This window comes from Zootoca vivipara, chromosome 4, assembly GCF_965207765.1.
Source record: "Zootoca vivipara chromosome 4, rZooViv2.hap1.1, whole genome shotgun sequence".
Taxonomy (NCBI): Eukaryota; Metazoa; Chordata; class Lepidosauria; order Squamata; family Lacertidae; genus Zootoca; species Zootoca vivipara.
Window position 1 is genome coordinate 101,838,575 of NC_142587.1, and position 13,463 is coordinate 101,852,037.

General features: G+C 48.2%; 2 protein-coding genes across 2 annotated transcripts in view; both read left to right on the forward strand.

Annotated features, from left to right (window-relative positions):
* Positions 1-4,661, forward strand: part of LOC148686093 (zinc finger protein 213-like) — a 36,601-nt gene extending 31,940 nt beyond the window's left edge. The window contains exons 2-3 of the mRNA XM_088668959.1: positions 3,517-3,993; positions 4,156-4,661. Of these exons, the coding sequence (XP_088525085.1) occupies positions 3,595-3,993; positions 4,156-4,608 (852 nt within the window). The 5' untranslated portion in view covers positions 3,517-3,594 and the 3' untranslated portion in view covers positions 4,609-4,661. The remainder of the gene's footprint in view (positions 1-3,516; positions 3,994-4,155) is intronic.
* Positions 1-11,672, forward strand: part of LOC118085582 (uncharacterized) — a 193,969-nt gene extending 182,297 nt beyond the window's left edge. The window contains exons 13-14 of the mRNA XM_060274116.2: positions 2,822-2,828; positions 8,238-11,672. Coding sequence (XP_060130099.2) covers positions 2,822-2,828; positions 8,238-8,883 — 653 coding nt within the window. The 3' untranslated portion in view covers positions 8,884-11,672. The remainder of the gene's footprint in view (positions 1-2,821; positions 2,829-8,237) is intronic.
* Positions 11,673-13,463: the final 1,791 nt, after the last annotated feature.

The window sequence follows — 13,463 nt, forward strand, 5'->3', positions numbered from 1 at the left end:
CCGCTGCACCAAGGATTCCCTGCCCGAGCTGCTTCAGATTGTGGCAGATGTTCCCCTGGAGACTGTTGGGAGAGTCATTCCCTGTGTGCAGTCATAGGTTTATTGTGTATCATATGACTGTATGTGTTTTCATTCCACAGAGTGGAAGTGACGTAGACAGGATGTTTGTCTTTCTTGTTCCTGAGGTGGAACTAATGTTCTTTTCTCTGCTGGATGATGCTAGAGAGAGAGGGAGCCATGTTCCGTGCTCCGTGTCTGTTTATGTGTAAATAAACTAGCTTAGCCAGAATGCCCAGTTGCTGTGGTCTGTTACGCAACTATGCAAGTATCTGCAGATGCTAAGAGTGTGTTGATGTACTCCCGCATCAATCACTGGAAGTCCGGGGGCTGAGGAAGGCTCGGAAGCTGCTGAACGTGCGCCCAGGAAACAGGGAACATGCCAGTCGGGTGTGTGTCTCTGCCAGGGGTCTCCTTGTCTTCTTGTGAGTAGGACCTTTTCCTGACAGAGACAACTAGTTTTGTTGTTCTGGAGGATTTTAACATCCACACCAACATGACTTTACAAGGGGCTGAGGGCCTTGTGGCTATTCCCTTTCTGCAAGAAGTGAGGTTACAGGGAACTAGGAAGAGGGCCTTCTTGGTAGCAGCACCCGCCCTGTGGAATGCCCTCCCACCAGATGTCAAAGAAAAAAAAACAACTACCAGACTTTTAGAAGACATCTGAAGGCAGCCCTGTTTAGGGAAGCTTTTAATATTTGATGGACTATTGTATTTTAATAATTTTTTGGAAGCCACGCAGAGTGGCTGAGGAAACCCAGCCAGATGGGCGGAGTATTATTATTATTATTATTATTATTATTATTATTATTATTATTATTATTAATTATTACCAAATTGGGAACAGAGGCCAGTGTGGCAGAAGGGAGAATCTGACCACTGTATTCTGCATTGGTCAGGCCCCACCTAGAATACTACAGTATGTTCAATTCTGGGCACCATGATTTTAGTATCTTAAATTTTGTTTGCCAGGGAAAATGAAGAAGGTGGGGGAACACAATCCATATTTCCTTTTATAACACATGGCCAATGTTTATTGAATACATAAATAGTTAAGACTGTTGCAGGAATCCACCCAGCACTCATGGGAAAAGGTGGCATCATCTTTTAGAGTAATCAAATGAAACTTTAATACATGGCAGGATGAAAGTCTGCAATTCAATCAGGACAAGTTATTTGTTGTTTACTGTTGTAACCATTGCTTTCTGAAAATTTATCTTCTATACCATGAAGAAAAATCAAAGCAATGATTTTTTTAAAAAAGGAAGTGGGGAAATCATGTGTACTATTTCATTAATTTGCTTGCATGTGTGGAGTGTTATTTGGAGACTGTAACTCCCAGTAATTTCACATTATGTTTGTGTTTCTGTGTGTTCAGCACACATGATTGCGGGTGAGACTTAATAAAAGACTTCCTAGGAAATTCCCCTTGACTGCTTCTGTGTTGTTTCAAATGTGACTTCACTCACAGATAAGAACAAATCATATTTATTGCTGACAAATCATACCCTTGTCAGCTCATTAATCTGAAGCCCAACAAATCCTGCCTATAGAGCGAGATGAGCGCCGCAACCCCAGAGTCGGACACGACTGGACCTGATGGTCAGGGGCCCCTTTACCTAAGGGCTTTAAAACGCAGGATATATTAGGAGGTGGGACGTCGTGGCATAAGACAACTCTGGGAAACGGGGGGGGCGGAGGAATCTTTGCACTACGGCGTAGCTGTATATGCTTCAGACGGTTCCCCGCACCGGGACACTGCAAAACAGCCCCCTCCGCGTTAAGAGAGCGCCATGAACAGGCGAAGGCAAGCATTGCAACTGTCAGAAAAGGAGCTCGGCTCCGTTTGCAGAAGAAGCGGGGGACCCCCTGAGGAGAGAACAGCGAAAGTGTCGATTCCAAGAGGATACAATGTATCTGATATTGGCCCAATGTTAGCCTATGGGGAAACTTCAGAAGGAAAGGGAAGCAGGAGGCGTCCCCCAAAAAGCATCTCTGGAAGTATGCAATGCTCGAGCGAGAGATAAACGCAGAGGGGACAGCTGGACGAGCTAGGCCTTGCAAGGGTTAAAGGGAACCGAGCTGCCTTCCTAGAGAGGAAAAGAAGCAAGGGGGGGCAGGTCCTCCAGAGCAAAGGCCCCTCCCTCCCCCGTCCTTTCCTGCTTCGGTGTCTCTCCTGCAAGGGCTGCATCGCTGTCCCCTCCTTCCTGGGATCTGGTGAGTCTGTCTGTCTGTCTGTCTGTCTGTCTGTCTGTCTGTCTGTCTGTCTCTCTCTCTCTCTCTCTCTCTCTCTCCCCCTCCCTCTCCCTCTCCCTCTCCCTCTCCCTCTCCCTCTCTCCCTCTCCCCCTCTCCCTCTCTCCCTCTCTCCCTCTCTCCTCCCCAGAGGGTGCAGTGGGGAGACGGGGGGGGTCCCAGGGGGGCTGCAGCAGGTGAGGGGGCCTGGGGGGGGGGAAACCAAGTCCTGGAGGTCAGGAAGGAGAGGGTCCTGCCAGGGAGGGGGGGGGCGACGTCTGCAAGGCTCTCCTTCCTGGAGATCAGAGGATCCCAAACTCCCACCAAATCTCCCTTCTTCAAACAAAGGAGTCCCTGGGACTTTAACTCTGTGTGACGTCGCTCAGCGTCATTGCACAACAGAGGAAACATGTGCAAATGGTTTTCCAAAGATGGACGAGGAGGTGGACTAGCCTAGCCGCCCCCCAAGAAACCCACAGGGAGGGACGAAGGGATCCCAGCCCATAGTTTGGCTGCTGCATTGCAAACCAGTTTCCCAGTCGTCTCCAAGGGCAGCTCCACACGGAGGCCACTGCAGCAATCCCCTCGCACCCAGAGCATGGCATCCCAGGACCACATCCTCTCTGTCCCAAAGGGATTGTTGCTGGAAAACCAGCCGAGCCGGAAATGGGTGCTGCTACTCACTGAGCCTCCAGAGACCTTGGCATCCATGGCTGTGTTAATAATGATGATGATGATGATGATGATGATGATGATGATAATAATAATAATAAAATTGCCGGCCTAAATTTCAAGGGAGATGTCTTTGGACCCACCCACTTGGACCTCAGGGGGTTGGCCAAATGCATACCTGGCCCTCAGAGCAAAGAAAAAGTGACTCCACCCCAGGATTCTGACTTGGGAGCGGCAGAGAGTCCAAGTGCAATAAAAAGAGACAGAAGAAGGGGAGTGGGGGGGGGGATGCAACTCCTGAGGACCCCCGGGTGACGGCCCCCACTAGAGCCAAGCATCCATTTTTCACAAGATACTAATCACTCCCTTTTCAGTCAGTTCTAATGACCGAAGTACTCCTCCTTTTTAAAGAAAATATTTCATGGTTTGGGCTGTGGTCCAGTCTAGCCCTGGTTCCTAGCAAGACTCATCCATGCTTGTTCAGAAAACCATTTTATTCCCCTGAACTAAAAATTCTGAAACAAAAAAAGTATTTGCTTTGTATGATTTCCTAGCACCTCTCATCACAGGCAGAACTTGGCAGAAGACCAAAGGGTACCTTCTGATCTCTCAGAGGCTTCCTGAGACCACAGATGGATGAACAAGACCTAGTTGGCCTTGGAGCAGGAAGAGGCCATGCCATCCAAACTGGGAGCAGTGGGGGATTCTGGGAAAACTCTGTGCAGAAGATCCTGGGTGAGGACACCCTCTGCTCAGAGGGGCAGAGCCAGCAGTTGAGGCAGTTCTGCTGCCAGGAGGCCAAAGGACCCCGAGAGGTTTGCAGCCGACTCTACCACTTTTGCCACCAGTGGCTGAAGCCAGAAAGGCACACGAAAGCTGAGATGCTGGACCTGGTGATCTTGGAGCAGTTCCTGGCTATCCTCCCCCCGGAGATGGAGAGCTGGGTGAGAGAATGCGGAGCGGAGACCAGTTCGCAGGCGGTGGCCCTGGCCGAAGGTTTCCTCCTGAGTCAGGCAGAGGAGAGAAAGCAGGTGAGAGAGACTTTCCTCTAGATACTCCCAAGGGGCTCCAAACAGAACAGAGAACTTCCCATCATGGGCGTACCCAGCGAGGGGGGGGCAGTGCTCCACCTAGAAGCAAGAAAGTGATGAAATGAAACAAAATTGGCTCCCCTCTTTTCCCGCCCCTTTTAGCCCCCACCCTCCAAAACAAAACATCTCCTCTGGCGTGAGGCAGCTGGGAAGCCCACAAGGCGAGGGGAAATGAGGGAGCTCAAGAGTCGGAGATGCTGCCTCTCAGGGGCTTTTCCCTCAGCTGCTAAAAGGCCGCCTTCGCCCGCGTCTCTGGGGAGCCATTCTGGCACTGAAAAGGACCCGCTTGGCCGGGCGCGCCAGCCATCCAGCCAGCCGCCCACCCTTCTTAAGCCGCCTGAGAGCAAGCGAGGAGGACGGGCCGATGGCAAGCGAGGCTGTACCGCGTTCGGTTTTGTTTCTTTCCCCTGCATGCCCAGGATTGGAGCTGGGAATGCTGAGTGGGCTGCATGTCCCTGCACGCCTTCTCCACTAGCAGCCCCCCCCCCCAGTTTTGATCCTGGGAACACCCCTGCATCCCATAATGCTCTACTTATGGCCCATGCTTCGGTTTGATGCAGGATGGAGAACATCCCATAATGCTTTACTGATGGCCCATCCTATTTCTGGGAAGGCATCCATGGAATTAGATCTAACACCTTTAAAGCTTCTGTCTTTGTCATTCTCTTTCTTATCTTTCTCCCCATTCTCTGTTTTGAATCCTTGTTTCTTTTTCAGGAAAAGGATCATTTTGCAGAAATAGACCTGGATTCCTGTGAGGCAGAGAGGCCTCCGTTGGACACCAGAGAGAGGCCACTGGGTAAGGAGGAAAGTGGTTTTTCTCCGTATTGTCTCATTCTGTTGCTTTTCCAACTCATCTGAGGGTACATTTCATCTTGTTGGGACCAAGGGTCCAGAGGAGGGGAGATGTATTTCTGCACAACTAACATGTGAAATGGGCACAAACATCCAAATGTTCTCAGCAGGTCAGGCTTTCTCAAAGGCCCACCTGTAGTTAGAGATGCCCTGTTTCACCTGTGAGAGAAGCAGGGACTCCTGAAATCCTGCTTACCTTTTTTCTTTTGCAGGTGACAGAATGATGCCGGCAAGACCTCCTGATCGGTCTATTCATGGCGGCAGAAGGGAAGCAGTGGCTGTGGAACCAGATCAGGTCAGGAGAAGCTGCCTTGTGGGGACAGAGGCCGAGGGATGGAGCAATGTCATGGACTGGTTGGGCACAGAGGAATGGTGGGAGGAGGCAGATGGGGAACCGGGAAGGGAAGACGTCTTAGAGGCCAAGAAGTGAAGGAAGAAGAAGGATGGGCGATCAGAGTGGGAAGAAGCAGAAGCTTTGGAAGAGGAGGTGTCAAAAGCTGAAGGGCTAACAGGGCTTAGTGAGCTGGGAGACTCTGTGGCAGAATGCAGTCCAGAATCAGAGGCAGAAGAGGAAGATGAGTGGAAGGAGGGATGTGGAGAGGCTGAGGTGAGTCAAGAGAAGGAGGAGCCACCGGTCGCTCCCTCTCCTTTTGCCAGAAGCCACCCTCCCGGCTTGTCTCTCAGAGCCAGGAGACCCCCTGCATTGCAGAAATCTCTGCTAGATCATACAAGACAGTTGGCCATCCAAAATAGGCTTATATTATTTCTAGATTGAACACTGAATGCTAAAATTGGTTTCTAAGCAGTGGACAAATGGGAACAAATAGTGGCCTAGATTCACCTAACCAGCCCGTCTGCTGCAAAATGGGTACTGCCCCCCACTCCTTCCCCTCTCCATGCCCCCATGGACCCCTTGAATTTGACTCTAGGGCATTGGGAGGGAACTCCCCAGAACAGGACATGAGTAGAGGAGAAAGTGGATCCTTCCATCAGGCAAACTGGAATGCTTGCGTAGGCAGAATGACTTGAAAACCTACCGTATTTGCACAATGACAAATACTCATAGTCAAAACACAGAATAATTACAGCATTAAAATAGGTACCCAAAATTAAAATGCAGAAGAAAAGAATCATCCATAATTAAAATGTGCAGCAAAGCAATCCTATTGAAACAACGCAACAACAATTTACAGGAAGGAAACAACAGAGCATTGTGTAGTAGATCATATTTCTGCTGTCTCAGAGGAGGACATTTCCCTTTTTCTTTCAGGGTCCACTGTGCTTTGAAGATGTCGCTGTTCGTTTCACGGACGAGGAGTGGGCGTTGCTGGATCCTGACCAGAGAGCTCTGCATAAGGACGTCATGGAGGAGAATTGTGGGATCGTGGCCTCTCTTGGTAAGGCTCCCTGTGGGGTGGTCATATCTGCCTGGAAATTCAAAAAATACCTCTATGTAACGAACCTCAGATATTTTCACAGACCTCAACAGTGCCCCCTACAACACCTGGGAACCTAACACCCCCACAATAAACAGTAAATTACAGTAATACCCCGCAAGACGAACGCCTCACGCAACAAAAAACTTGCAAGACGAAATAGTTTTGCATTGCAGGAGGAAGTTATATATGTCCGTGCTTCGCAAGACGACCATGCCGTTCTGCGCTCGGGGATCCGCTGCCACGCACTGCCGTTGCAGCAAGCGCACGGAGGCGGCGGCGCTGAGGGGGCTGATCTCGGACTGCTTCTCAGCTGATCAGATGAGAAGTGGCCGGGATCAGCCCCCTCAGGGGGTGCTTCAGGGGGGATTTTTTGGTTGTCCTGCAGCGCAGGCTAGAACTCAAGAGTGGGTGTGTGTGGAGGCAAGATCAATAGGAACGCAATAATTAACTTTCAATGCATTCCTATGGAAAACCGCACTTCGCAAGACGAAATTTTCGCAATATGAAACGACTCGTAGAACGAATTAATTTCATCTTGCGAGGTACCACTGTACAGTTTTTTTCTGTGAACAATCTTCCTCCAGTTCTGCCTTTTTATACCATGATATGCTTGGTCGTCTGAACTGCTCATGTCATCTTAAATGTCAGCTTCAGAGTTGTTAGGAAAGATAAGTAGCTTCTGTCAGGTTTTTTGTTTTTGTTTTTGCTCCTGTCAGTCTTGGGTTGACCAAAGAGACGCCTGACATTGGAGATGGAGGGGAGGCCATGACTGGGCCAAACAAAATCCATCCCAGAGAAGAGCCAGGCTTATTGAATCTCAGGTAGTAGTAGCAGTGATAATAATAGTAATAATAATAATATTTTTTTATTTATACCCTGGCCACCTGGCTGGGTTGCCCCAGGCAATCTGGGAAGATTCCAACACATATACAGTGGTACCTCTGGTTGCGAGCGGGATCCGTTCCAGAGGTCCGGCTAAATCCTGAGGTTTTCTCAACCCGGTTTCTGCGCATGCACACGGCGAAACCTGGTCCAATATGCAGCGAAACTTGGTCCGATACTTCTGGATTTGCCGCTTTCATAAGATGAAGTTTACATAACCCAAGGTGTTACTGTATAAACATGAAAACAGTAACAATAACAATCTAATCCAACGTAAAAAGTACAAAAAAATTAAAATGAATAACTTACATCAAACAAAGCAACATTCATTAATCCATTAGAATTCAGTAATGAATACATTCATTTATTACAAATAACAAAGGTAACGAACACACAGCCAATTGCCTTCAGTTCTACCTCTACAACAAATTTAATGAGCTTTATTCCATAATTGGGGGGTTCATTTGTTCCTGAGCTTCTAATCACTTTTTTCTCCATTGCAGAGAGTGAAGAATTGGAAATCATGAACAAGGATGACCATGACAAAATCTGTAAAAATTTGGAGTGTGGAAAGAGCTGCAGTCAGAGCTCCCATTCCGCTTCCCATCAAAGAATTCACATAGGGGAGAAACCCTATCAGTGTGTGGAATGTGGAAAGAGCTTCAGTAAGAGCTCCCATCTCAATACCCAACAGAGAATTCACACAGGGGAGAAACCATATCAATGCTTCGAATGTGGAAAGAGATTCAGTCGCAGCGACTTCCTCACTTCCAATCAAATAATTAATACAGGGGAGAAACCCTATCAGTGTGTGGAATGTGGAAAGAACTTCAGTCGGAGCTCCTATCTCACGTCCCATCAAAGAATTCATACAGGGGATAAGCCCTACCAGTGTGTGGAATGTGGAAAGAGCTTCAGTATGAGCTCCGATCTCACTAAGCATCAGAGAATTCATACAGGGGAGAAACCCTATCAGTGTGTGGAATGTGGAAAGAGCTTCGCTGATAGCTCCGATCTCATAAAGCATCAGAGAATTCATACTGGGGAGAAACCCTATCAGTGTGTGGAATGTGGAAAGAGCTTCAGTCATAGATCCTCTCTCACTTCCCATCACAGAATTCATACAGGGGAGAAACCCTATCAGTGTCTGGAATGTGGAAAGAGCTTCAGTACAAGCTCCGATCTTACTAAGCATCAGAGAATTCATACAGGGGATAAGCCCTACCAGTGTGTGGAATGTGGAAAGAGCTTCAGTTTTAGCTCTGTTCTCACTAAGCATCAGAGAATTCATACAGGGGAGAAACCCTATAAGTGTGTGGAATGTGGAAGGAGCTTCAGTACGAGCTCCTCTCTCACTTCCCATCACAGAATTCATACAGGGGAGAAACCCTATCAGTGTGTGGAATGTGGAAAGAGCTTCAGTAAGAGCTCCTCACTCACTTCCCATCACAGAATTCATACAGGGGAGAAACCCTATCAGTGTGTGAAATGTGGGGAAAGCTTCAGTATGAGCTCACATCTCACTAAGCATCAGAGAGAATTCACACACGGGAGAAACCATATAATTGCTTGGAATGTGGAAAGAGCTTCAGTAAGAGTGTCAGTCTCACTTCCCATCAAAGATTTGATACAGGGGAGAATCACGAAATCGTAGAATTGTGTAGCTGAAAGTGATCCCTGGTGTCATCTAGTCCACCCCGTGTGATGCAGTTGGCCATCCAACTTCACTTGAAAACCTCAATAGATGGAAGTTCCAGCACTTCCAAGGGAGTCCAATCCACTAAGAGCTCTTGCTGTCAAAAAGTTATTCTGCATGTTTAGTCAGAGTCTTCTTTTTTAACTTGAAGCCATTGATTTGTGTCCTACCCTCTGGAGCAGGAAAAAATTATTTTATTTTCTTTCTCCTTTATTGTCCACCTGGTGTCCTCTTGTCCTTTGAGAACCACAAGACGTTTCTCCTTTTGTTCGTCTTTCCTTTTTATCACAGTTTTGAACGCTCATACTTTGAAGGAGCAAGGTTTTAATTCCATGAAGTCAGCCAGCTACGGTAATCCTGTAGTAACATTCATAGCTGAGATAGGAAGACCATGTTGAGGAAAGAGTATTCCGACGGTTAATCTGAAGGGAGAAGCTGTGGGAAGACGCTCTTCTCCTTCTGGGGTCTCCATCCAGTCAGGAGGGGGAAGATCTTCTAGGAAAAGGAGATCCCCGAGTCCGTGGCAAAGGCTGAGAGGATCTCCTGGGTCTGGCATACAAAGGAAAATACCTCAGGAGTGGGATTGCTAAGAGAGAGGGGAAGCTAGGAAAAGTGGCCCCTCGCTCACGGACCAAAGTATGAAGCCGTGAAGGAAGCTGGGCTGTGTCAAAAGTATTTCATTGAAACACCTGTCATAACTAAGGAATGGAGTTTGATTTACGTTTGCAACCGGGTGGCTGTGTAAAACAGCATATATCCCAGATGTTGTTGTTATTCAACCGCTTGAGGCAACTACAGATTCCCTTCACAGAGCAGCAGAAAGTTTACATTTTGCTGAGTTCTTTAGACCCCAGCTATGAGACCCTTTCTCTTACTTTGGAAGCCTGCAGACCAGATTGATATTGAATATGTACGGGCAGATTACAGGATGAACGGGAGGTTGAGAGAGAAAGGAAAAGCTGTGAGGGGGGGGGTTGCCCAGTGCCCAGGAGTGGGGGTGCAGAAGAAGCTGAAAACACTGTGCATGCCTTTGCAGCAAAGCGGTGCTATGTGTGCAATTCTGATCAACACCTGGAGAGAGGTTCAAGAGCTCTAGGCTCTGTGATTTAACCCACAGCACCACCCACGTCTCTCTCCAAACTCCAGTGAGCATGTCCTTTGCTGTGTAAAAACAAAACCTCATTTTTGTTCTCTAAAAACAAGACCTCTTCCTTACACACACACACTTCCCAAGATGGCTTGCTCTATGTAGAATCAATTATTGTTGCGATGCTTGGGTCATATGAATTGAATCAGAATATCTAGCCACCTGCGTCATGCGTTTATTCAGGTGAGGCTGAATAAAACACTCTAGAAAAATCCTTCTTGACTGCGTCTGCACTGTTTCAAATATGAGTTCACTTTTCTATAAAAATGTGTCATATTTATTGCTGTGAAATGGTACCACACTCAGCTTACGGATCTCAACCCCCCAAAAAACCTGCACCGACTTGCTGCTTTCCCCCAATTTCTTAGGTAGAAATAACTGATATTGAGAAGCATAGCTGTCAACTTTCCTATTTGAAAATAAGGGATCAGCAGCAGCCTCACCTGTCCTGGGGACAGTCTACGGTAAAACTAACAGTCCAGGATAGCAGCGGGAAACAGCTCTGAAATAAGAGAATTTGCAGCAAAAAACGGGAGGTTTGGCAGCTATGTTGAGAAGGAAGAAGAGAGAGAGAGACCCCCAACCCTCAATCTTTGGGGGTGTGGTAGGCATCATTTCAGCGATGCTGCCTTGCTCCAGTTTGCCTCTGTAAGTCCCCACGTCCCTTTTCCTGTGGCCCCTGAATGGCTCTCTCCTCATCCGTCTGTCTCTGGAGACAATGGAGGACGGCTCAAGTGGTGGGGAGATGGCGACCGGGGCAGCTGGCTGCTGTGACGGACAGGAGAGCCAGAGCAGAGTCCGGGGTGCAGTGCCTCACAATTCCACCAGAGGGCGGGAGCCTCTCTCTGATTGGCTACCCGGAGGGGGGTGGAGCCAGCACTTTTGGAGGGAAAATAAAGGGAGCCGTTTCTGAGGGGATTTTTAGAAAGGGCTGGATTTTGAGATGGGGGAGAGGGAAGGTTGGGAGAAGAAGATGGGGATGAGGAGAAGTTTGGAGGGAGGGAGAAGGGGGTCTGATTTGAGAGGAACATCTTCTGTGATGTTGCATTCGGAACAGATTAAGTTTGTAAGTAGAGGTGCCCCTGTACCTCAGGAGTGGGATTGCTACAATGATAAAAACATAATCAAAGCATAATCAAAAGCATACTGGGATACAGCCTAATTGTGGGGTGTGAAACACAGAGCAGTCAAATACAACATTCCTAGACTGGACATAAAAAGGGGATGTCTGGAGCAGCCAGTCGGAATTTCCTGTTGCCTCCTGGGCTGGGACAGACTTCCTCTGCATGTGACCAGAGGTGGGCGTGGCCTCTCCTGTGCAGGTAACAAAATGGCACAAAGGAGGCAGTCATCTCTCTCTCTGACTCCATTCCTTGAAGCAACATCTCCAGCCAAGAGAGGACAAAGGCATTATCCCGTTACGGACTAGAGTCCAGGTGTATATATTTTGTAACTTAAGTCTGCTTTCTGGGATCCATTTGTGAACAGAATGTGAGTAAACTATTTTATATACTTTTATACAAGACTGTCGTGTCTATTCTTTTCATGAGGGAATAAAAGGAGAATTTCCAGGAAACTTATTTTAGAGGCTTAAACAAGCCTGACAAAGACGTTATCCGCTGCTCAAGTTTAAAAAGGGGAATGTTACTCTGCTAAATTGTAGGACTTCTTAACACAAGTTGGGAAGGAAATAATTAAACAACATATCCTCTCCTGCCTCCCTGAACATTCCTGCACTAATAATGCAGCACTCCTTTTACAAATTGAGGGGAGACTCTCTGCTCACCTGTTTTAAGGCCACAAGGGGGGTGGGGTGATTCATCCAAGGGAAGGACATAGTCCAGTCTTTCTCCTGTCACCCACAGCCATAGAATAAGAGAGTTGTCCACCCAAGCTCTGCACACCCTCCAACATTTTGCAGAGGGAAATTGGGACGCGCGACTTTTGGGGCCACACTCCTGAATGAGTCACGTAACTCACGCGAGAGCAAGGACTCCACAAAATGGGCGTCTTTTGGGGTCACACTTTCACGGGAGCCAGAAAAGGACATCCTGGGAGCCAATCGGAAGCCAGAGTGGCTTTTGTCATTCCAGGACATCCAGCTCAAAGCAGGACAGTTGACGGGTATGTGAAGACCGCCAAAGATGGAGAGTCTACAACCCATAGTCAATATGGCTGAATTTCCACTGGCTGAGATGCTTCTGCCTATCTCATCTGCTTAGCAAATCAAAATATTCACGGCCAACAGGTCCCACCCCTGCCTCCAGCAACTCTCTCCCATGGGAATGGCTTGGCAAGGAGGAGGCTCCTGTTGTCACTTGTCTCCCCTTTTTCTCTCTGTGGGAATTCAAGGAACAGGAAGGGGAAAGAAAACCAGCTAGAAGATTATCACAGGTTTTTTTCTTGGGGGGGGGGGCTTGCTAAGAGTCCTGTGTGGCACCTTGAAGCCTCTCCCATTCTGACTCCAGCAGTCCTACCTGGGAGCCCCTTATCAGCCCCTCTGAGGCCCCCCATGACACCTGCTCAGCTGAGAGGAGGGGGTCACAGCACAGGGGGCAAATCAGCTGCTTTGATGGTGTTTCCTGCTTGGCAGGGGGTTGGACTGGATGGCCCTTGTGGTCTCTTCCAACTCTATGATTCTATGTTGAACAACAACAAGCCCCGAACAGAAACCTGTGGCACCCCACATGTCACTTTTCCCCAGGATGATGTCAGGGGCTGGGCAGAGGAGGAATGGTGGAGACCCCCCCCCCCCGCAGCATCGATTGACAATAGGGGCTCGAGGTAGGTTGCAGCTCAGAGGCAGATGAGAGGGAAAGTTGGGAGATCATGGGAGAGCCAGTGCAACACCTGACTGACACATCATTAGAAAGCATTCCAGACCCTCCATCTCCCAGAACCCAGTGAGCCCTGAAAGTAAGAGAGCAAAGAGCTCAAAGGCAGAGGGCATGTAGCAGCACCCGTAGAAGTGACTAATGGGCAAGTGGGAGAGACGGGTGTGTGTGGAGAGATTCACCCAGGACAACGCCATTATCCAAGAGGCTGGGTTGTATAACCTCTCTCTGTAAATACTTCCCTTGTCTTTATACTTTCCTGGGCAACAGCCGGGTGTTGCTGACAGCAGCCTGACGGATTGTCCCAAGTCAACTTTAATTGCTGGCTAAGTCATAAATCATGAGAGAAGGTGCAGGAGCAGCCTGCCGGTACTGATAACCGGGGAGAATTATTTCATTGGCTATTACAACAAAATTTATTGTTAAGAGGACACGTAAAACAATTAACTAGCGCAATAAATAATCAAAATACAGAACTCGGAAGACTGGGGGCAGAAGCTCAGAGGTGTTCAGTGAGGAACCCCCCCCCATTCCCCCACAGTTCCTTGTGTTTAAAG